This window comes from Aethalodelphis obliquidens, unplaced genomic scaffold, assembly GCF_003676395.1.
Source record: "Aethalodelphis obliquidens isolate GAN/ISIS:26980383/991018 unplaced genomic scaffold, ASM367639v1 scaffold3, whole genome shotgun sequence".
NCBI classification, from domain to species: domain Eukaryota; kingdom Metazoa; phylum Chordata; class Mammalia; order Artiodactyla; family Delphinidae; genus Aethalodelphis; species Aethalodelphis obliquidens.
Window position 1 is genome coordinate 81037126 of NW_020837947.1, and position 15479 is coordinate 81052604.

Sequence of the window (15479 nt, forward strand, 5' to 3'; positions counted from 1 at the left end):
TAGAAACTGAACATGTTTCAGAAATTTTAAGTCTGTTCGAAGTCCTCCAGTCTTCTCCCCACACAATCCCCTAATATGACAGATTGAAACTCCCATCAATTCTCCTTGTTACTAAAAAAGCTAAGCATTCACAGAATTGTCGAAACACAAATCCTTAACTTACATGAAAACGTCTCGCCCTTGCAAAATCAGTACACAAATTCCCAACGAGTTTTCCCACTGGATTTCAATGTCTGCTCATTTGACTTACTACATTTGGCTTGCTAAAACACATTCTCTACCAAGGACTGTTTCAATTTGTTTCAAAACTTGTGTTTTTTATTTTCAGAATTTAAAAAGGACAGGGGAAGGCTAGTAATCATTACCATCACTATAAACATCACCTGCTTCCTGTACTTTCTAAAAGAACGTTTCCATGTTATCATTTCTGTCTCCATGGAGGATGAGAAGGCATCTCCTTCCATCACCCCCAGTTACAGAAACCGGGGCACAGAGAGATTCAAGACTCAATGTCGCTTCCCTAGTGAAGCAGCAAAACTTGTACTAGAACGAAGTCTTCTGAGCCCTGGACCAGTGCGTGCTCCTTTCTTTAAGCCACATTACACAAAAGTCATGTAGTTACAGCTGTAGATAAAGAAATCACTTAAAAGTCTGAACATTAAAAACCAACCCTTACATAGTTAATACTTATTAGTACAAAGTTAGAGAAGCAGCGGCATCAACAGTTCAGAACCCACTCCACGCCAGCCTGTCTCCACACACACACACCACCGCCCCCATCCTCCTGCCAGGCCCAGCATCCTCAGGGTACAGTGAGGGGCCCGGCCGGTGCGGCCACGGAGGGGCACCTGGGCCGCACGGGCAGCCCCGTCACAACCACTGCAGCTCAACGCGGCCTCTCCATCAAGGGTTCACCAGCGGCACAGTCCTCGCCGATCAAATAGAAGCTCAGAGGCCACAAAAGCCACAGAATACCAAGATGTTAAAAGCAGTTTTTCAGATAAACATTTAAAAATTTAGAAAGAGTAAGTCTTATTCAAATTAAATGGTTTAAGCAGTGTTAAATGTTTACATTAGCACTGTAATGTAAGAAAAATAATTAAATCCACATGGGCTACATTTTGAGTGTATAGACACCTGGGCACATGTGCACACACACCCAGACCAATGGAAACCTCCCCCTCCAGGGGTTGGGGAGCCCAGGGCCAGGCCACGCAGCGCCTCCAGGGCGGGAGTGGCCGTCTGTGCAGATAGCGCATCAGGACCTGCACGCACAGCACCTCCCCGTGCGCACAGGCTCCTTGCTCGGCTGCAGGGGGGGGGGGGGGCAGGCCCCTTCATCAACATGCAGAAACAGTAGCCGGTGGACAGCAAACAGAATGGGAGCGCCAGAGTACAAGAACAGCCTGAGGCAAATGGCAGAAACTTAGCTGGAACACCACCAGAAAGAAGGATAATGAAGCACAAAGGACCCCTCGAAGAGGAAATGAGCAAACAAGAAATGAGGACAGTGCAGTGAAACAGGGAAGGAATTTCCATTTTAAAGGCAAGGCATCAAGCCTACAATCAGCTGCCTGTGGGCAACTATTTTCTTTCTAGTTACCTTAAGATTTCAGACTAATGTTTGATCTGAAAACCAGTTGGTAGACGACTGTTTTATACTGCACACATACCAGAAATTCACAAGAAAAGCTTAAACGTTTTGAGCCAAAGAAAGAAAGTTGTTAAAAATCAGTGCTACATCTCACACGAACAGAAGGCCTGCCCAGCGCGCAGTTACTGGCCTACTTCACATCATCACACTGGTAGATGCTTAGAAAGAAGGCAGCATTTCAAATATCACAACGTCATGAAGGCCATTTCTATCATCTAGAAACCTTCCATGTAGCTGTCGATTCTATTAATCGTGGCTATACCAGAACTCACCTGACAGCAAAAATCCAAATGAGTAAAGGTAAACAAAGTACTTAAAACAATATTTAGTGTCTTCTTCTTGGCCCATTCCAAATGCTTTTGAATGATACCATGTATAAACTAAAAGGAAATAAGAATAGAACAGTTTGGATTTTTAATAACCCACTATTAATATTAACATTTTTAAGTTCTGTTGCCGGGTACTCTGATCAAGCTCTATATAAAGTGTCTCAGTTTAACGCCCCCATCACCTCCAGAGATTCTGACACAATAAGACGAGGATTTCAACAGAAGTATGGTGGTATGGTACAGCTGGAAAACTCAACTGCTATATCCTTTTGAGCAGCCTTTCCTGGTTCCCCCAAACAGAAGCAGTGCCCCTACCGCGTCCAAGGTTAAAACAGTTCCCGGGGCAGCTGCCCCACCTCCCGAGAAGAGGGCACAGAGGGTGGGGCTGGCCTCACCGCCCAGTCGGGGGCGCCGTCCTGGGCCCCAGCTCCCCGCTGAGCACACGAGGCCCCGCCCCCGGCCCTGCGACCCCCGCGGCCCCGCCCCCGGGCCCCCCCAGCCTGCGCCCCACACCCCCGCTGGCCAGGCAGCCTCCCAACTCCTCCCCCCCAAATCCAGGGGCTGCAAAGCAGCAGCCTTCCCAGGTGCCTTAATATAACTAATGTCATTTTTGGTTTTTGTCGGCGTGTGAACACACTGAGTGTGACGGGCACGCCCCACATGCTCACACTTGCACCACGCTGACTGCCTAGGCCCTGTCCCCCCATCCTCTGTCAGAAAGAGGGCGCAGCTGTCTCCTCAATCAGCGTTGGCACAGAGCAAAAGCTCCACAAATACTGGTGAATTGAAATGCTTTCCAAACACAGATCACCAGAGGGTTTCTCGGGGACAGCAGAGCCGTGGGGAAAAACGACAGTCAGGGGGCGGGTGATCCTGCTTCTGTTGGGAGAAGAAGGGAAATAATGACACTGATTCTGAAAAGAACCAGTGGTCTGGTTACAAACCCTCTTGGTCTCTGCCCTCTGCACTCCCCCATATCTGGCCCTCGCTGAGCCTTCCTCCCGGGAAGCCTCCTCCTCTGAGTCCACGTTCTCCTGGAAGACCCTGCAGCCACTGCTGCCAGTACCCCTGCCGTCCCCCTTCCTGGTCTCACGGCCTCAGCGCCACACGACCCACCACCTCGGTACCGAGACTGCATCCCAGCTGGAATCACTACTCCAGGCCACCATGGCAGTGAGGCTGCAGTTCTCTCTCAATCAGAACCCTGTCCTCCAGCATCACTCTGTCCACAGCTGGGAGCATCGCTGCAGCCACAGCCACAGCCACGCACACACACACACACACACATCACACACCATACACACATACCACACACACCACACACACATACCACACCACACACACACCACACCACACACATAACACACACACAACACACACAACACACCACACACCCCACACACACCCCCCCACACACACCACACCACACACAACACACACACCACACATACCATACACCACACACACCGCACACACACCACACACACACACACACACACACACACACACACACACACACACACACACACACACACACACACACACACGACGGCCCACGCCTGGGTCGGCCTCCTCCCTACTCCCCTCTCCACAGCTCTGCTCCAAGCGCCATCACAGCCCTGACCCATCGGTCATGCGAAGCTGTCTGCTCAACAAGAAGCAGACGGGCTTTAAATCACAAGATACTCTACAAAGGGGAGGCGCGAGGAGCTCGTGTATCTGGGGGCTCGCTCGCCCTTCCCGGCGCCCACTCACGCTAAAGATGACCCCCAGGACACATGAGAGTTTGCCTGACGTCAGTTTCCACAGCATGAAAAATTCATCTGCTCCTCTTCTGACTAGCAGCAGCAAGAAAAGTAACCTCTGAGTGGAGGAAAATAAAATGCAAATTGTGAATTTGGGCACTATGCCAGGTTTCACGCTGAATTTTCACAAACATCTCTCTTCCACAATCCCACTCTTCCTTGAGCAACAGTCCTCTGTCTTCTCATCTCCAGACTGCACATGGATGCATCCCCACTTGTACTACTAGACACAAACGGAGCTGTGCTCTCCCGTATTTTCGCCAGAGTCCCGTGAACTTGGCTGGTGCTCAGTAAATATTAATGAATTCATCCTTTACTTGAATGTCAGAGGCATTAGCTGGTCATAATCTATTTGCACAAATGATAAAATATCTCAAAGAGCAGCATGAGATTTTGTGTATTACTAATCTAGCGTAAGGCAGAGAGGAACATGGTAAGTAGTGGAAGTTATGTTTTTCGTTATTGTTCTTGACTGACCGTGAACACTCAGCCTTGAGCACACCCTGGCTGCAATGAAAGGTGCCGAGTCTAATTCTTCACCTGTAACTAGTGAGGCGTCATCCTGAGAAGGAGCGAATCTGAAGTGGAAACAGCACCGATCAAAGAAAGAAGCCTGCTTCCATGAGATGCAGTGATGCTCTCCTTAATGGCAAAACTCCTTCTTCTTAAAACTTTGTATGTTTTCATGTTACTCAAAGAGCCCTTTTCATTTTCTACTCAAGAAACCATTTAAAGCCTTTTCCTTAATAAAAATGTTACTTGGAATTCCTTTATATTAAAACACACACTTGCCTTATGAAATGAAATAAACTCCCACGTGTGTTACCTTGTAAACTCAAGTCACAGACATTCATTTGAAGCATATTAAAATTTTCAAGCTTCAAACTGTTTTCAAAAGCTTAAAAAAAGATGGCTGAGAGTGAAGTGGAATTATTTATTTTTAATTTTTAGTTAACTTTTCTTACTGCTAAGTAGATGGCCTTTAGGCTTATCTACTGAAATGACTGAGTGGCCTTAACATTTGCTGTGAACCTCCTGCTCTGTTTACCCCTTCCTTTCCAAGCCCCTCCTGCCGCAGGTCCCCGCAAGCTGGGGGACTTTGGGGCAGGGGGTGCCCTGTGGACGGGTACGACAGCGCTGAGAGGGGTCTGCAGTGCCGCCACCTCTCAGGGGACACACACACGGACCGAGAGCGTCTGAAACTGCTGAGAAGCGGTTTCAGAAGTAAACGTCGTAGAACTGATTGCTCTTTAAAAATTATATAAATATACAGCTTTCATATGTATATAAGATATATATCTCAAACACTTCTGTACCACTTTACAGCCTCAAGAGACAAGAACTCTGCAAGTATGAAGCCAGACTGTATAGGACAGGTCAGCTCTCTCCGCAGCCACCGCTCTCCTCAGCACCTCCCGCAGGAGCCCCGGGCACCCCCGCCCCCGACAAGTCCCCAGAGACACGTGCTCCCCGCTCTGTGCACAGTACTGTGCTGCCTATGTCACACTATCCACTCGTTTACGCTCTGGCCAACAACCACGGAGAGGCTCTTGCGTTCACTTCCTGGTGAAGACGCCAGAGCCCACGGTACCGCCTCTAACTCCAGGGCTCCCCCGTGCCACGATGCTGCCAGCTGTCCCCTGGACAAATGGGCCTAATGTCTGTCTTATGTGATACAGTGTCAGCTGGCAGTCTCGGAATTTAATTTCCTATCAGAGCTCAACACAGTGTTAACAGTTAAGAACACGGGTCAGACTCTGTAATCTACCAATGGTGTGACTTTGGGCAACTTACTTAACCTCTCTGCGCCTCAGTTTCTTCATTTGTAAAATGAAAACAACGGTAGTTCACCAATTTCAGGGCTGTTGCAAAGATCCAACGAATAAATGTCTGTAAACACTCAAAACAGTGGCTGGCACTCGGCAGGCACTATCTCAGTGTTTCTTAAAGTAACAAGATGACAATTTAATTACTACTTGAGTCAAACATCTTGCTGCGGTTCATCTATGACCGAGACTGGACTGTGAAGTCAGGGAGAACTGGGTTTGAACCCAGTTCTGTCGTCCAGAAGCCGCACCTTGGAAGCCAACTTCTGTCAGCTTCAGTGTCCTTGTCTATTTAAAAAAAAAAAAAAAAAAAAAGTGGGGGGAAGAAGGAAAAGGGGCAAAGATGTGTGTGTGTGTACAGTATGCTCCCCGCTGAAGGGCCGTCGCAGGCTGACACGCACCTGGGCCAGGGGCTGTGCAGAGGCTTCCTGCCTGCAGAGCCGTCTCCACCGCAGAGGCCTCGCCCGCCCTGGAGAGAGGCCACGGGATGCAATTCTGGCCCGGCGGGTCCCTGAGAACTCTGCTGGGGGATCTTCTGGGAGAAGTTTTCCCTCCTGAGAAAAGCAACTGCTGCACCAAAGTTTGGACGTGGTCCTGAGGCCGGGGGGCTGGGGCCTGAGCTTAGGGCCAGGGCTCCGAGGGGGACGGGACAGTGGGCAGGAAAGAGGAGCCCGGCTCCCGACCTCACCGCCCCCCGCGCCGCCCCCCAAACTGCTCGCCCGCTACGATTGTCAGACGCCGCCCATCTCAGCCACGCTCAGACGCTCAGCCACCTGCAGTCACGAGGCGCCTCATCCACAGCCGTGTTTGCTCCTTCAACACCTGAGCGTCGCCTCCCTGCTTCCTGTGGCCGGCACAGTCCCCGGAGGCCCGTGAAGATGCCCTCCTGCTCTCGGCCCAGGTCTGGCAGGGCTGCGCCCTCGTCCCCGGGTTGCCGTGCTGGTTCTCCCGCTGGCCCACCTGTCGCCCTCGGCTGCCTCCCAGCCCGGACTCGGGGCCACGCGGGGAGCTGCCAGCAGCCGGGTCTCCCCCAGCGACGCGGGCCCCCACCTGCCTGCTCTCCCTCCACAGGTGTGATCACACAGAACTACCACCAATTCCCGAGACCTCCTTTTTGAAAGGGTAATAACAGTCTATAATCGTTCACGGACCATACTCTTGGCAGCAGAAAAAATAAACATTTTTATTGGGTTTTAAGCCATAGCCGAAAAGCGTAACAGACTACAAAATTACTTCGGGCACTCACGCTAGACAGAGCGGCCCTTTTCCTCCCTCCCTGGAAAACAGGGGTGGCACACAACTACCCCAAGCCCCGGATCCGCCGAGTGTACAGCTCCGGGCCGCAGGCGGGTCCAGGGCTGGGCCGCGGCTGGCATTCTCTCAGTCCGCCCAGTCACTAGCTTGCTCCACTTGACAGCGTATGGCCTTTGAGAAACAGAAATCTCCCTGCAGGAGTTTTCTGCTTTAAAGGTAACTAGAGTGTTTTCTGTGGGTGTTTCATCCTTTAGTTTGTTTTCTGTCTAGAAAATCTTATAAAAACAAAAAAATTTAAGGAAAAAAAGTAATATATTCACCTCTCATTATATAAAACTGGAATATATATTACTAGATAATTAAGCTGGTTATTTACTAAAAACCACGTTTAACTAGCATTGTCAGCCCACCTGAACTTGGCTACTGTGATAAGCTAATGCTTTTATTTCCTGAAACAGAGGCATGAAGCGAAGACTTTAAAACTTGCCCAGAGCTGTACTGTATGTTCCTTTGAGCTTTTCAATGAAGAAAAAACTGAGGAAGCCTCTATCTAAATACATCTCTATAGTTCAGTATGATTTTCATCACCAAGCTCACAGTCGATTCTCTGTGAGCTCTTTCGAGGTCCCCGAGTCTCTCTCTCTCACACACACACACACACACACACACACACACACACAGACACAGACACACACACACACAACACACACACACACACACACACACACCCCGCCCCGTGCCCAATGGGCCTGCGGTCAAAGCCTCCTGAGCAGGGAGCAGGCGGCAGCGGTGCACACACGGAACAGACACCCGCGGAGGGCTCCCCACCTCTGGGGAGACTGAGCTGAAGCCTGCAGTTTACGATGCTGCTCAAGCCTCCCACTGAGAGCCGGTGCTCACCCCTGAAGACTCTAATCTCAGATGGGATCTTCTAGAAAAAGAAAGAAAGAAAAAAGCCTGGGGGATTATCCTAACCAACTGCTAAGCAGTCTGTCAGTTTTCATCATGTGAGGATAGACAGGAGCATACAGTGTAGGGGCGTGGCGAGCACAGGCCCTGGAAGCCAGTTTCAATTCTCTTCTCACACAGCGGGGGACACGTTCTAGGCAAGCGGGTCTGTGTCTGGAGCATCCAGGGCTTGTTCATTCTGGGCCTCAGTCGAGAGGGGCCCTAAGATCTTGGTTATTTCCAAGATCAGAGGGCAGGTAATAACCAAGTCGATGACCCCACTTCTGATATCAGACAGTAAAGCACTGAATAAATAGTATTTCTACAAGCCTCCAACGTGAATTAACACCCAAAGGCGAAGTCACCCTTGCAGGTACGATCGAGCACATCCTCAAGTCCAGCAGAGCTCAGCCTCAGTCACCACCCACACACTCGTGTACGCTTCGTGCCCATCACAGGGCACAGCTGAGTAAGGCCTGCAAAGCTAAAAACCTTTGGCCCTTTTCAGAAAAGAATTTGCTGACCCTTGCTGCTAGAAAGTATACAGACAGCATTTTATATTTGACCTTGGGATGGGGAGTAGATCTGGAAAAGTGAGCCGAAGAAAACAGGTTAAAAAAAAGACTTGCCAAAAGGCCGTTTAAAGGGAAGTTCGAATTTCTAAAACATGATCTTGACTCTCACGCTATAGGAGTCCACTGAACGTGATCCTGAGCGCACAGTAACCCTGGGATCCTGGCCCGCCATGCCTGTGTAACTGAACTAACCCTGTGGGAATTTTCTCTGTATTTTCTGCAAATGTTTTCAGTTTACGCCTGTTCTGGTCTCATTCACATGGGGATATGCCATCTTTTCTGCACGACCATAAATCAGACTACCAGGCACCTGCCCCTCCTCCCCACTGTGTCTCACTTTACAGGGGAAAACCAGAGCGCCACGCTCACCTTGGGCAGCAGAAAAACAGTCTGCTGCTCAAGGGCGACAGCAACTATCGATCCGGTTTGGGAGTGCTGTTCTCTGAAAGTCTGGAAGTGCCTTTCAGGTTACTGAGAAGCAGCAGGAGGGAAGCGCTGCAATGTGCTCTGGGTAGGGCTCTCGGTCTCCTGCTGCTAACACTCCCTCAGCAAGACCCCCAATCCCTCTTTCTGACCCTAGCGCCCACCCTGCCACCTCTGGAGCTGTTCCAGCTCATGATCCAGAATCGCCCATCGCCCACAAAGCCCTCTCTACGCCCTTAATCTCTCCCTCAAACACTGCCGCTCCTTCCTGCCCTAAGCGGACCTCGGTTCTCTCCTAAGGACATGGGTTCCTGACGCTCTCCCCCGTCTAAAAAGACAGCAGCCTTCCTGATCACAGGCCCATGAGTGAGAGAAGCGGAACCGCTGCCAGCGCGGCTGACTCTCCCAGACACTGACACCGGAAGAGGGGTGCTGCTGTCCCCAAACCCTAAAACCCAGGGACTCTGAGACTGGGTGGTGGAAGGCAGGGACACGCGGACAGGAGCTCGACAAACGGAGATACCGTGTGACAGTGAACGGCAGGAAGGCAGAGACGCCCGCGCTGACCCAAGCACTGAGAGCGAGAGGAACAAGCGTTTGCCGAGGTCAGGGGTCGAGCTCCAGGCTCGCAACTACGCAGCAGCACCGCGCCAAGGGCTGGGCACCTGAGACCAGTTCTGCCACCTGTCCCCTGGGCCCCAGCCCGCGCGGCTCCTGGGGACCGCCTAGCAGGCCGCCTGTCCCGCAGGGTCACTTCCCAAGGGAAACACCCTACAACTTCCACCCAGCAGCAAACCCCACTGGCGCTCTCTCTCAAAGCAGGCCCAGAACCAGCTACTTCTCGCAGCTCCCGTGGCCACCACCCCCTTCCACCTGTCTCACCAGCCTGCAGCCTTGCCTTGCTACACTATTCTCAACAGGGTAGCCGTAAGGGCTCCTAAAAATCCCAAGTCGGATGAGGTACTTCTTTGCTTGAATCCTCCAATGCATTTCCAGGACACTCAGAGTAGCAGCCTTAGTCAGGTCCCAGGGTCACTCGCCAGCAGCCACGCCAGGGCCCTCCTCCTGGCCCTGCCCGCTCCCGGCGGGGATGCCCAGGGCCACTGCACCCGCCCTGGCCTCACCGCGCACGGCCAGGGAGCCCCAGCCTCCTCAGGTCTTCCCTCCGACGGTATCTCAGGGGGCCCCCAACACCCACCCCCTGAACCCTGCTTAAAATCACACCACTGCTTTCGTTCTCTTTTAGCTACAGCACTTAGCAAACATGACCATGACGTATCTTACTTAACTATCTCTTCACTGTTTCCCCAGACAGGGGTCAGGTACTTTCGTCTGTCTTCCCTCACAGCCCTCTCCCCAGTGCCTACGACAGCGCCCGGACACACGGCAGACACTTCAGGAGGAGGTGCGAGGTCAGTGAGAGAGTCTGTAGGGTAAGGGCCAGGCCTGGCTCAGCTCTTATGTTTCTAAGTTATGGACCGATAACCAGGCACTCATGGCCGGGAAGGAAATGCTGCCGCCGAGACAAAGGCGTATGGAGTCCTAGTAGGATCTTTCCGTACTGTGGCAGTAAGTCTTTTTTCTCATTTATAGCAAAGGAAATAAAATACAGAAATTATGAGAACTAGTATTCAACACAATTATATTTAGAGCCCCTGGACTAAGCCCTATTTTTATATTTCTGATATACCACTTATTTTCACCACCATAGAAGATGTTTATCTGTAGGGGGTATATCTGCATGATACACCAGTTTCCTAAGTAAGACAAAAACATTCAGTTGTAATTCTTAAGACAGAAAACAATTTTCTCAATAGAACAAAGATCAATTTTTAGAAAAGCAGTGTATGAAGGTCGACTCTACCTTCCAACTATCTTTCACTGTTTTCCTGTTATTAATCTTTCCCTAAACTAAAAGAAATTTCTAAATTAATTACTGCTGAAGGCTCAGATATTACTAAAAATAACCATTTATCAAGCTATTTTAAAAGGAAGAGGAGAAAAATGTAAAAAGAGCTGACAGTATTTGTAGATAAGGACAGTACAAGCACTCCTTGAATGGAAGTCTGTTTACTCACCAGGCAGACATCTATCTATCTGTCGGCCATAAGAATAAATATGACATTAAAATGAGCACAGACATTCTTATTGTCATCAGACACATAAAATGAATCTAGCCACTAGATCTAGGTATAAAGCATGTTGCTTCAGCTAACCAAAATTAAAGTGTCCTTTAAAATAGCACATGTTATAATAAGGCTACACCATAATTATTTTGCTAAGGGACCTCCCCTCCAACAAAACTAAATGAAGAGAAGGCGGGGTGGGGTGAGGGGAGAAAACATTTCAAATGCTGAGACGTCACAGTCCACCAAGCCTTTGAAGAGTACTTTGTTATCCTCTCTCCCCAAGGAACTCATTACTTGTATTTCCATGAAGGCACTGCTGACAGACACCAACTCCCTTATTAAAGATTTCCCTTTTGGTGGGAACTCAAAAAACTAATCATACCATTTTCAAATTCAATTAACAGGTATCTTTTGGCACACTGATGATAAAGCTATTATATTCGTTTCAAGTAAACGTTTCAATTGTTTTGTAACTCTAATTAATGATGACTTGTATTTTTTTACTACTTACCGAGTCCTAACAGATCAACAGTGGGCTCTGCAGCTTTTTTAGGGCTGGTACTTTTTTTAGGCTCCAATTGCTGATCTTCTTTCTTCTGCAGCTTTAAAGTAAATAATCAGATTTATTATTTTTTTTCAAATCAACTGAACAAGACTTTTAAGCCCCAATTGGGCATAGTTTTGATAAAGTTAGTGTAATGTAGCCTATGAAGAAGCATAGTGTGATAAAGCTTACAGCATTCATTACCATAAACTTAAACACAATCATTGAACTTGAACTGATAAACCGGACACGAGGACCCCAAAACAGTGAATGTAGAGATTTAATCTTAATGCTTGTTCCTAAGCATTTAACTCCTTCACGTGAACATTCCACACTATTATAGTATTATAATAGTGTATTATACTTGCTCGCTGCTGCTGCCGGGCAGGCCCCGGGTCCTCGCGAGCAGAGCAGAGGCCACCGGCACTAATGGAACCTGATCTGATGTGCAGGCAGACCTCGTTTTACCGCTCTTCCCTTTACTGTGCTTCACAGATATCACGCTGCTTACAAACTGAAACTCTGTGGCGACCTGCGTGGAGCATTCTTCCAACAGCATTTGCTCACTTTGTGTTTCTGTGTCACATTTTGGCAATTCTCACAATATTTCAAACTTTTCATATTTGCTACGGTGCTCTGTGATCAGTGATCTTTGATGTTACTCTGTAATTGTTATGGGGGAGCCACGAACCACACCCATATAAGACTGCAAACTTAATCAATAAACATTGTGTGTGTTCTGACTGCTCTACCCACCAGTCGTTCTCCATCTTCCTCCCTCTCCTTGGACCTCCCTAGTCCCTGAGACACAATACAGAAATTAGGCCAATGAGTAACCCTACAGGGGTCTCCAAGTGTTCAAGAAAAGGAACAGTCGCATGTCTCTCACTTTAAATCAAAAGCTAGAAATGATTAAGCTTAGCGAGGAAGCCACGTTAAAAGCCCAGACTGGCCACAAGTAGGCTTTCTGCACCAAACAGCCAAGTTGTGAATGCGGAACAAAAGTTCTTGAAGGAAGTTAAAATCGAATAGTCTTAGTGCTGATGTGGAGAAAGTTTCAATGGTCTGGAGAGAAGATCAAACCAGCCACAACATTCCCTTAAGCCAAAGCCTAATCCAGAGCAAGGCTCTAACTCCCTTTAACTCCCTAAAGGCTGAGAGAAATGAGGAAGCTGCAGAAGCAAAGTCTGAAGCCAGCAGAGGCTGGTCCATGAGGCTGAAGGAAAGGAGCCGTCTCCATAACAACGAAGTGCAAGGGGAAGCAGCACGTGCTGATGCAGAAGCTGCAGCAAGTTATCCAGAAGATCTGGCTGAGATAATTCATGAGGGTGAACAGATTTTCAAGGTAGACGAAACAGCCTTCTATTGGAAGAACATGCCATCTAGGACTTTCATAGCTGGAGAGGAGAAGTCACTGCCAGGCTGTGAAGCTTCAAAGGGCAGGCTGACTCTCCTGTTAGGAGCTAATGCAGCTGGCGACTTTAGGTGGAAGCCAATGCTCATCTACCGTTCCAAAAATCCTAGGGCCCTTAAGAATTATCCTCAATCTGTGCTGCCTGTGCTCTCTAAATGGAACAGAAAGCCTGCATGACAGCACATCTGTTTACAACATGGTTTACTGAATGTTTTAAGCCATGTACTGCTCAGAAAACAAGGTTCCTTTCAAAATGTGACTGCTCATTGACAATGCACCTGGTCACCCCAGAGCTCGGGTGGAGACGGACAACGAGATTCATGTTGTTTTCACGCCTGGTAATATAACGTCTATTCTGCCGCCCGCGGACCAAGGAGTCACTTTGACTTTCAAGTTTTATTCTTTAAGAAATACATTTTTTAAGGAGACAGCTGCCACAGATAGTGATTCCTCTGATGGATCTGAGCAAAGCCATTTGAAAATCTGGAAAGGATTCATCATTCTAGATGCCATTAAGAACATTCATGATTCATGGGAAGAGGTCCAAACATCAACATTAATAGGAGTTTGGAAGAAGTTGATTCCAACCCTCATGGATGACTTGGAGGGGGGTTTAAGACTTCATGGAGGAAGGAACTGCAGATGTGGTGAAAACAGCATGAGAACTAAAATTAGAAGTGGAGCCTGAAGATGTATGGTGTTGGACAAAAGGTTCACTCAGTTTTTTCTGTAAGATGTCTCTAGTAGCACTTAGTTGTCTTTAACTTCATTCGAAACAATTTTGTTAGCTTGTGACAGCTGTCATATCAGCGTGCTTTTAAAACAAAGACATCAAAGATGTCAAATTCTAAATTATGCTTTATTATTTCAAGAGAGGTAAAAATGCAAATGAAACACAATAAAAGATTTGTGCAGTGTATGGGGAAGGTGCTGTGACTGATCCAACGTGTCAAAACTGGTTTGCGAAGTTTCGTGCTGGAGATTTCTCGCTAGATGATGCTCCATGGTCGGGTAGACCAGTTGAAGTTGATAGCGATCAAATTGAGACATTAATTGAGAACAATCAACGTTATACCACACGGGAGACAGCTGACATACTCAAAATATCCAAATCAAGCGCTGAAAATCATCTGCACCAGCTTGGTTATGTTCATCACTTTGACGTTTGGGTTCCATGTAAGTTAAGTGAAAAAAACCTTCATGACTGTATTTCCGCATGCCATTCCCTACTGAAATGTAATGAAAATGTTCCGATTTTAAAACAAACTGTGACCGGAGATGAAAAGTGGACACTGCACGACAATGTGGAACGGAAGAGATCGTGGGGCAAGGGAAATGAACCACCACCAACCACATCAAAGGTCAGTCTTCATCCAAAGACGGTGATGCTGTGTATATGGTGGGATTGGAAAGGAGTCCTCTATTACGAGCTCCTTCCGGAAAACAAAAGGATTAATTCCAACAAGTACTGCTCCCAATTAGACCAACTGAAAGCAGCACTTGACAAAAAGCACCCAGATTTAGTCAACAGAAAATGCACAGTTTTCTATCAGGATAATACAAGACCACATATTTCTTTGATGACCAGGCAAAAACTGTTACAGCTTGGCTGGGAAGTTCTGATTCCACCGCCGTAGTCACCAGACATTGCACCTTTGGATTTCCAGTTATTTCGGTCTTTACAAAATTCTCTTAATGGAAAAAATTTCAATTCCCTGGAAGACTGTAAAAGGCATCTGGAACAGTCCTTTGCTCAAAAAGATAAAAAGTTTTGGGAAGATGGAATTATAAAGTTGCCTGAAAAATGGCAGAAGGTAGTGGGGAAAAGAGGTGACTATACTGTTCAATAAAGTTCTTGGTGAAAATGAAAAATGTGCCCTTTATTTTTACTTAAAAACCGAAGGCACTTTTTGGCCAACCCAATAACTAAATTGCTGCAGTCTCAGGATAAAACTCTCACAGATGAGGAGTTGCTTCTTACGGAGAAGCAAAGAAAAGTGTTTCTTGGGATGGAATCTACTCCTGGTGAGGATGTTGTGAAGATCGCTGGATGACAACAAAGGATTCAGAATATGACATAAACTTAGTTGATAAAGCAGCACAAGGGTCTGAGAGGAACAACTCCAATTTTGAAAAAATTCTACCGTGGGTAAAATGCTATCGAACAGCATCATAAGCAACAGAGAAACCGTTCCTGAAAGGAAGCGTCAATCCACACGGCAAACATCATCACTGCCTCACTTTAAGAAACTGCCGCAGCCGCCCCACCTTCGGCAGCCAGCACCCTGATCAGCCAGCAGCCACCAGCACGGAGGCAGGACCCTCCACCTGCAAAAAGACTACGGCCTGCTGAAGGCCCAGATGATGGTTAGCTTTCTTTCGGCAATACAGTATTTTTAAATTAAGGTATGGCTGAGTAATATTCCACTGAATATGTAGCCCACCTCTCTTATGCCAAGGAAATAAAACATTCATTCATTTGCTCATTTATTTCTCAAACCACTCCCACAAGATCATTTCCTCAACTACCTAAAGAACTCATAGCTCAGCTGTTACATGAGTTCATTTTTTGTTAGCT

At 47.9% G+C, this 15479-nt stretch overlaps 1 protein-coding gene across 4 annotated transcripts in view; it reads right to left on the minus strand.

Annotated features, from left to right (window-relative positions):
• Positions 1-15479, minus strand: part of SMAP1 (small ArfGAP 1) — a 150693-nt gene that overhangs the window by 13687 nt on the left and 121527 nt on the right. For all 4 annotated transcript variants that reach the window (XM_027093001.1, XM_027092993.1, XM_027093008.1 and 1 more), the window contains one exon: positions 11455-11545. In XM_027093001.1, coding sequence (XP_026948802.1) covers positions 11455-11545 — 91 coding nt within the window. The remainder of the gene's footprint in view (positions 1-11454; positions 11546-15479) is intronic.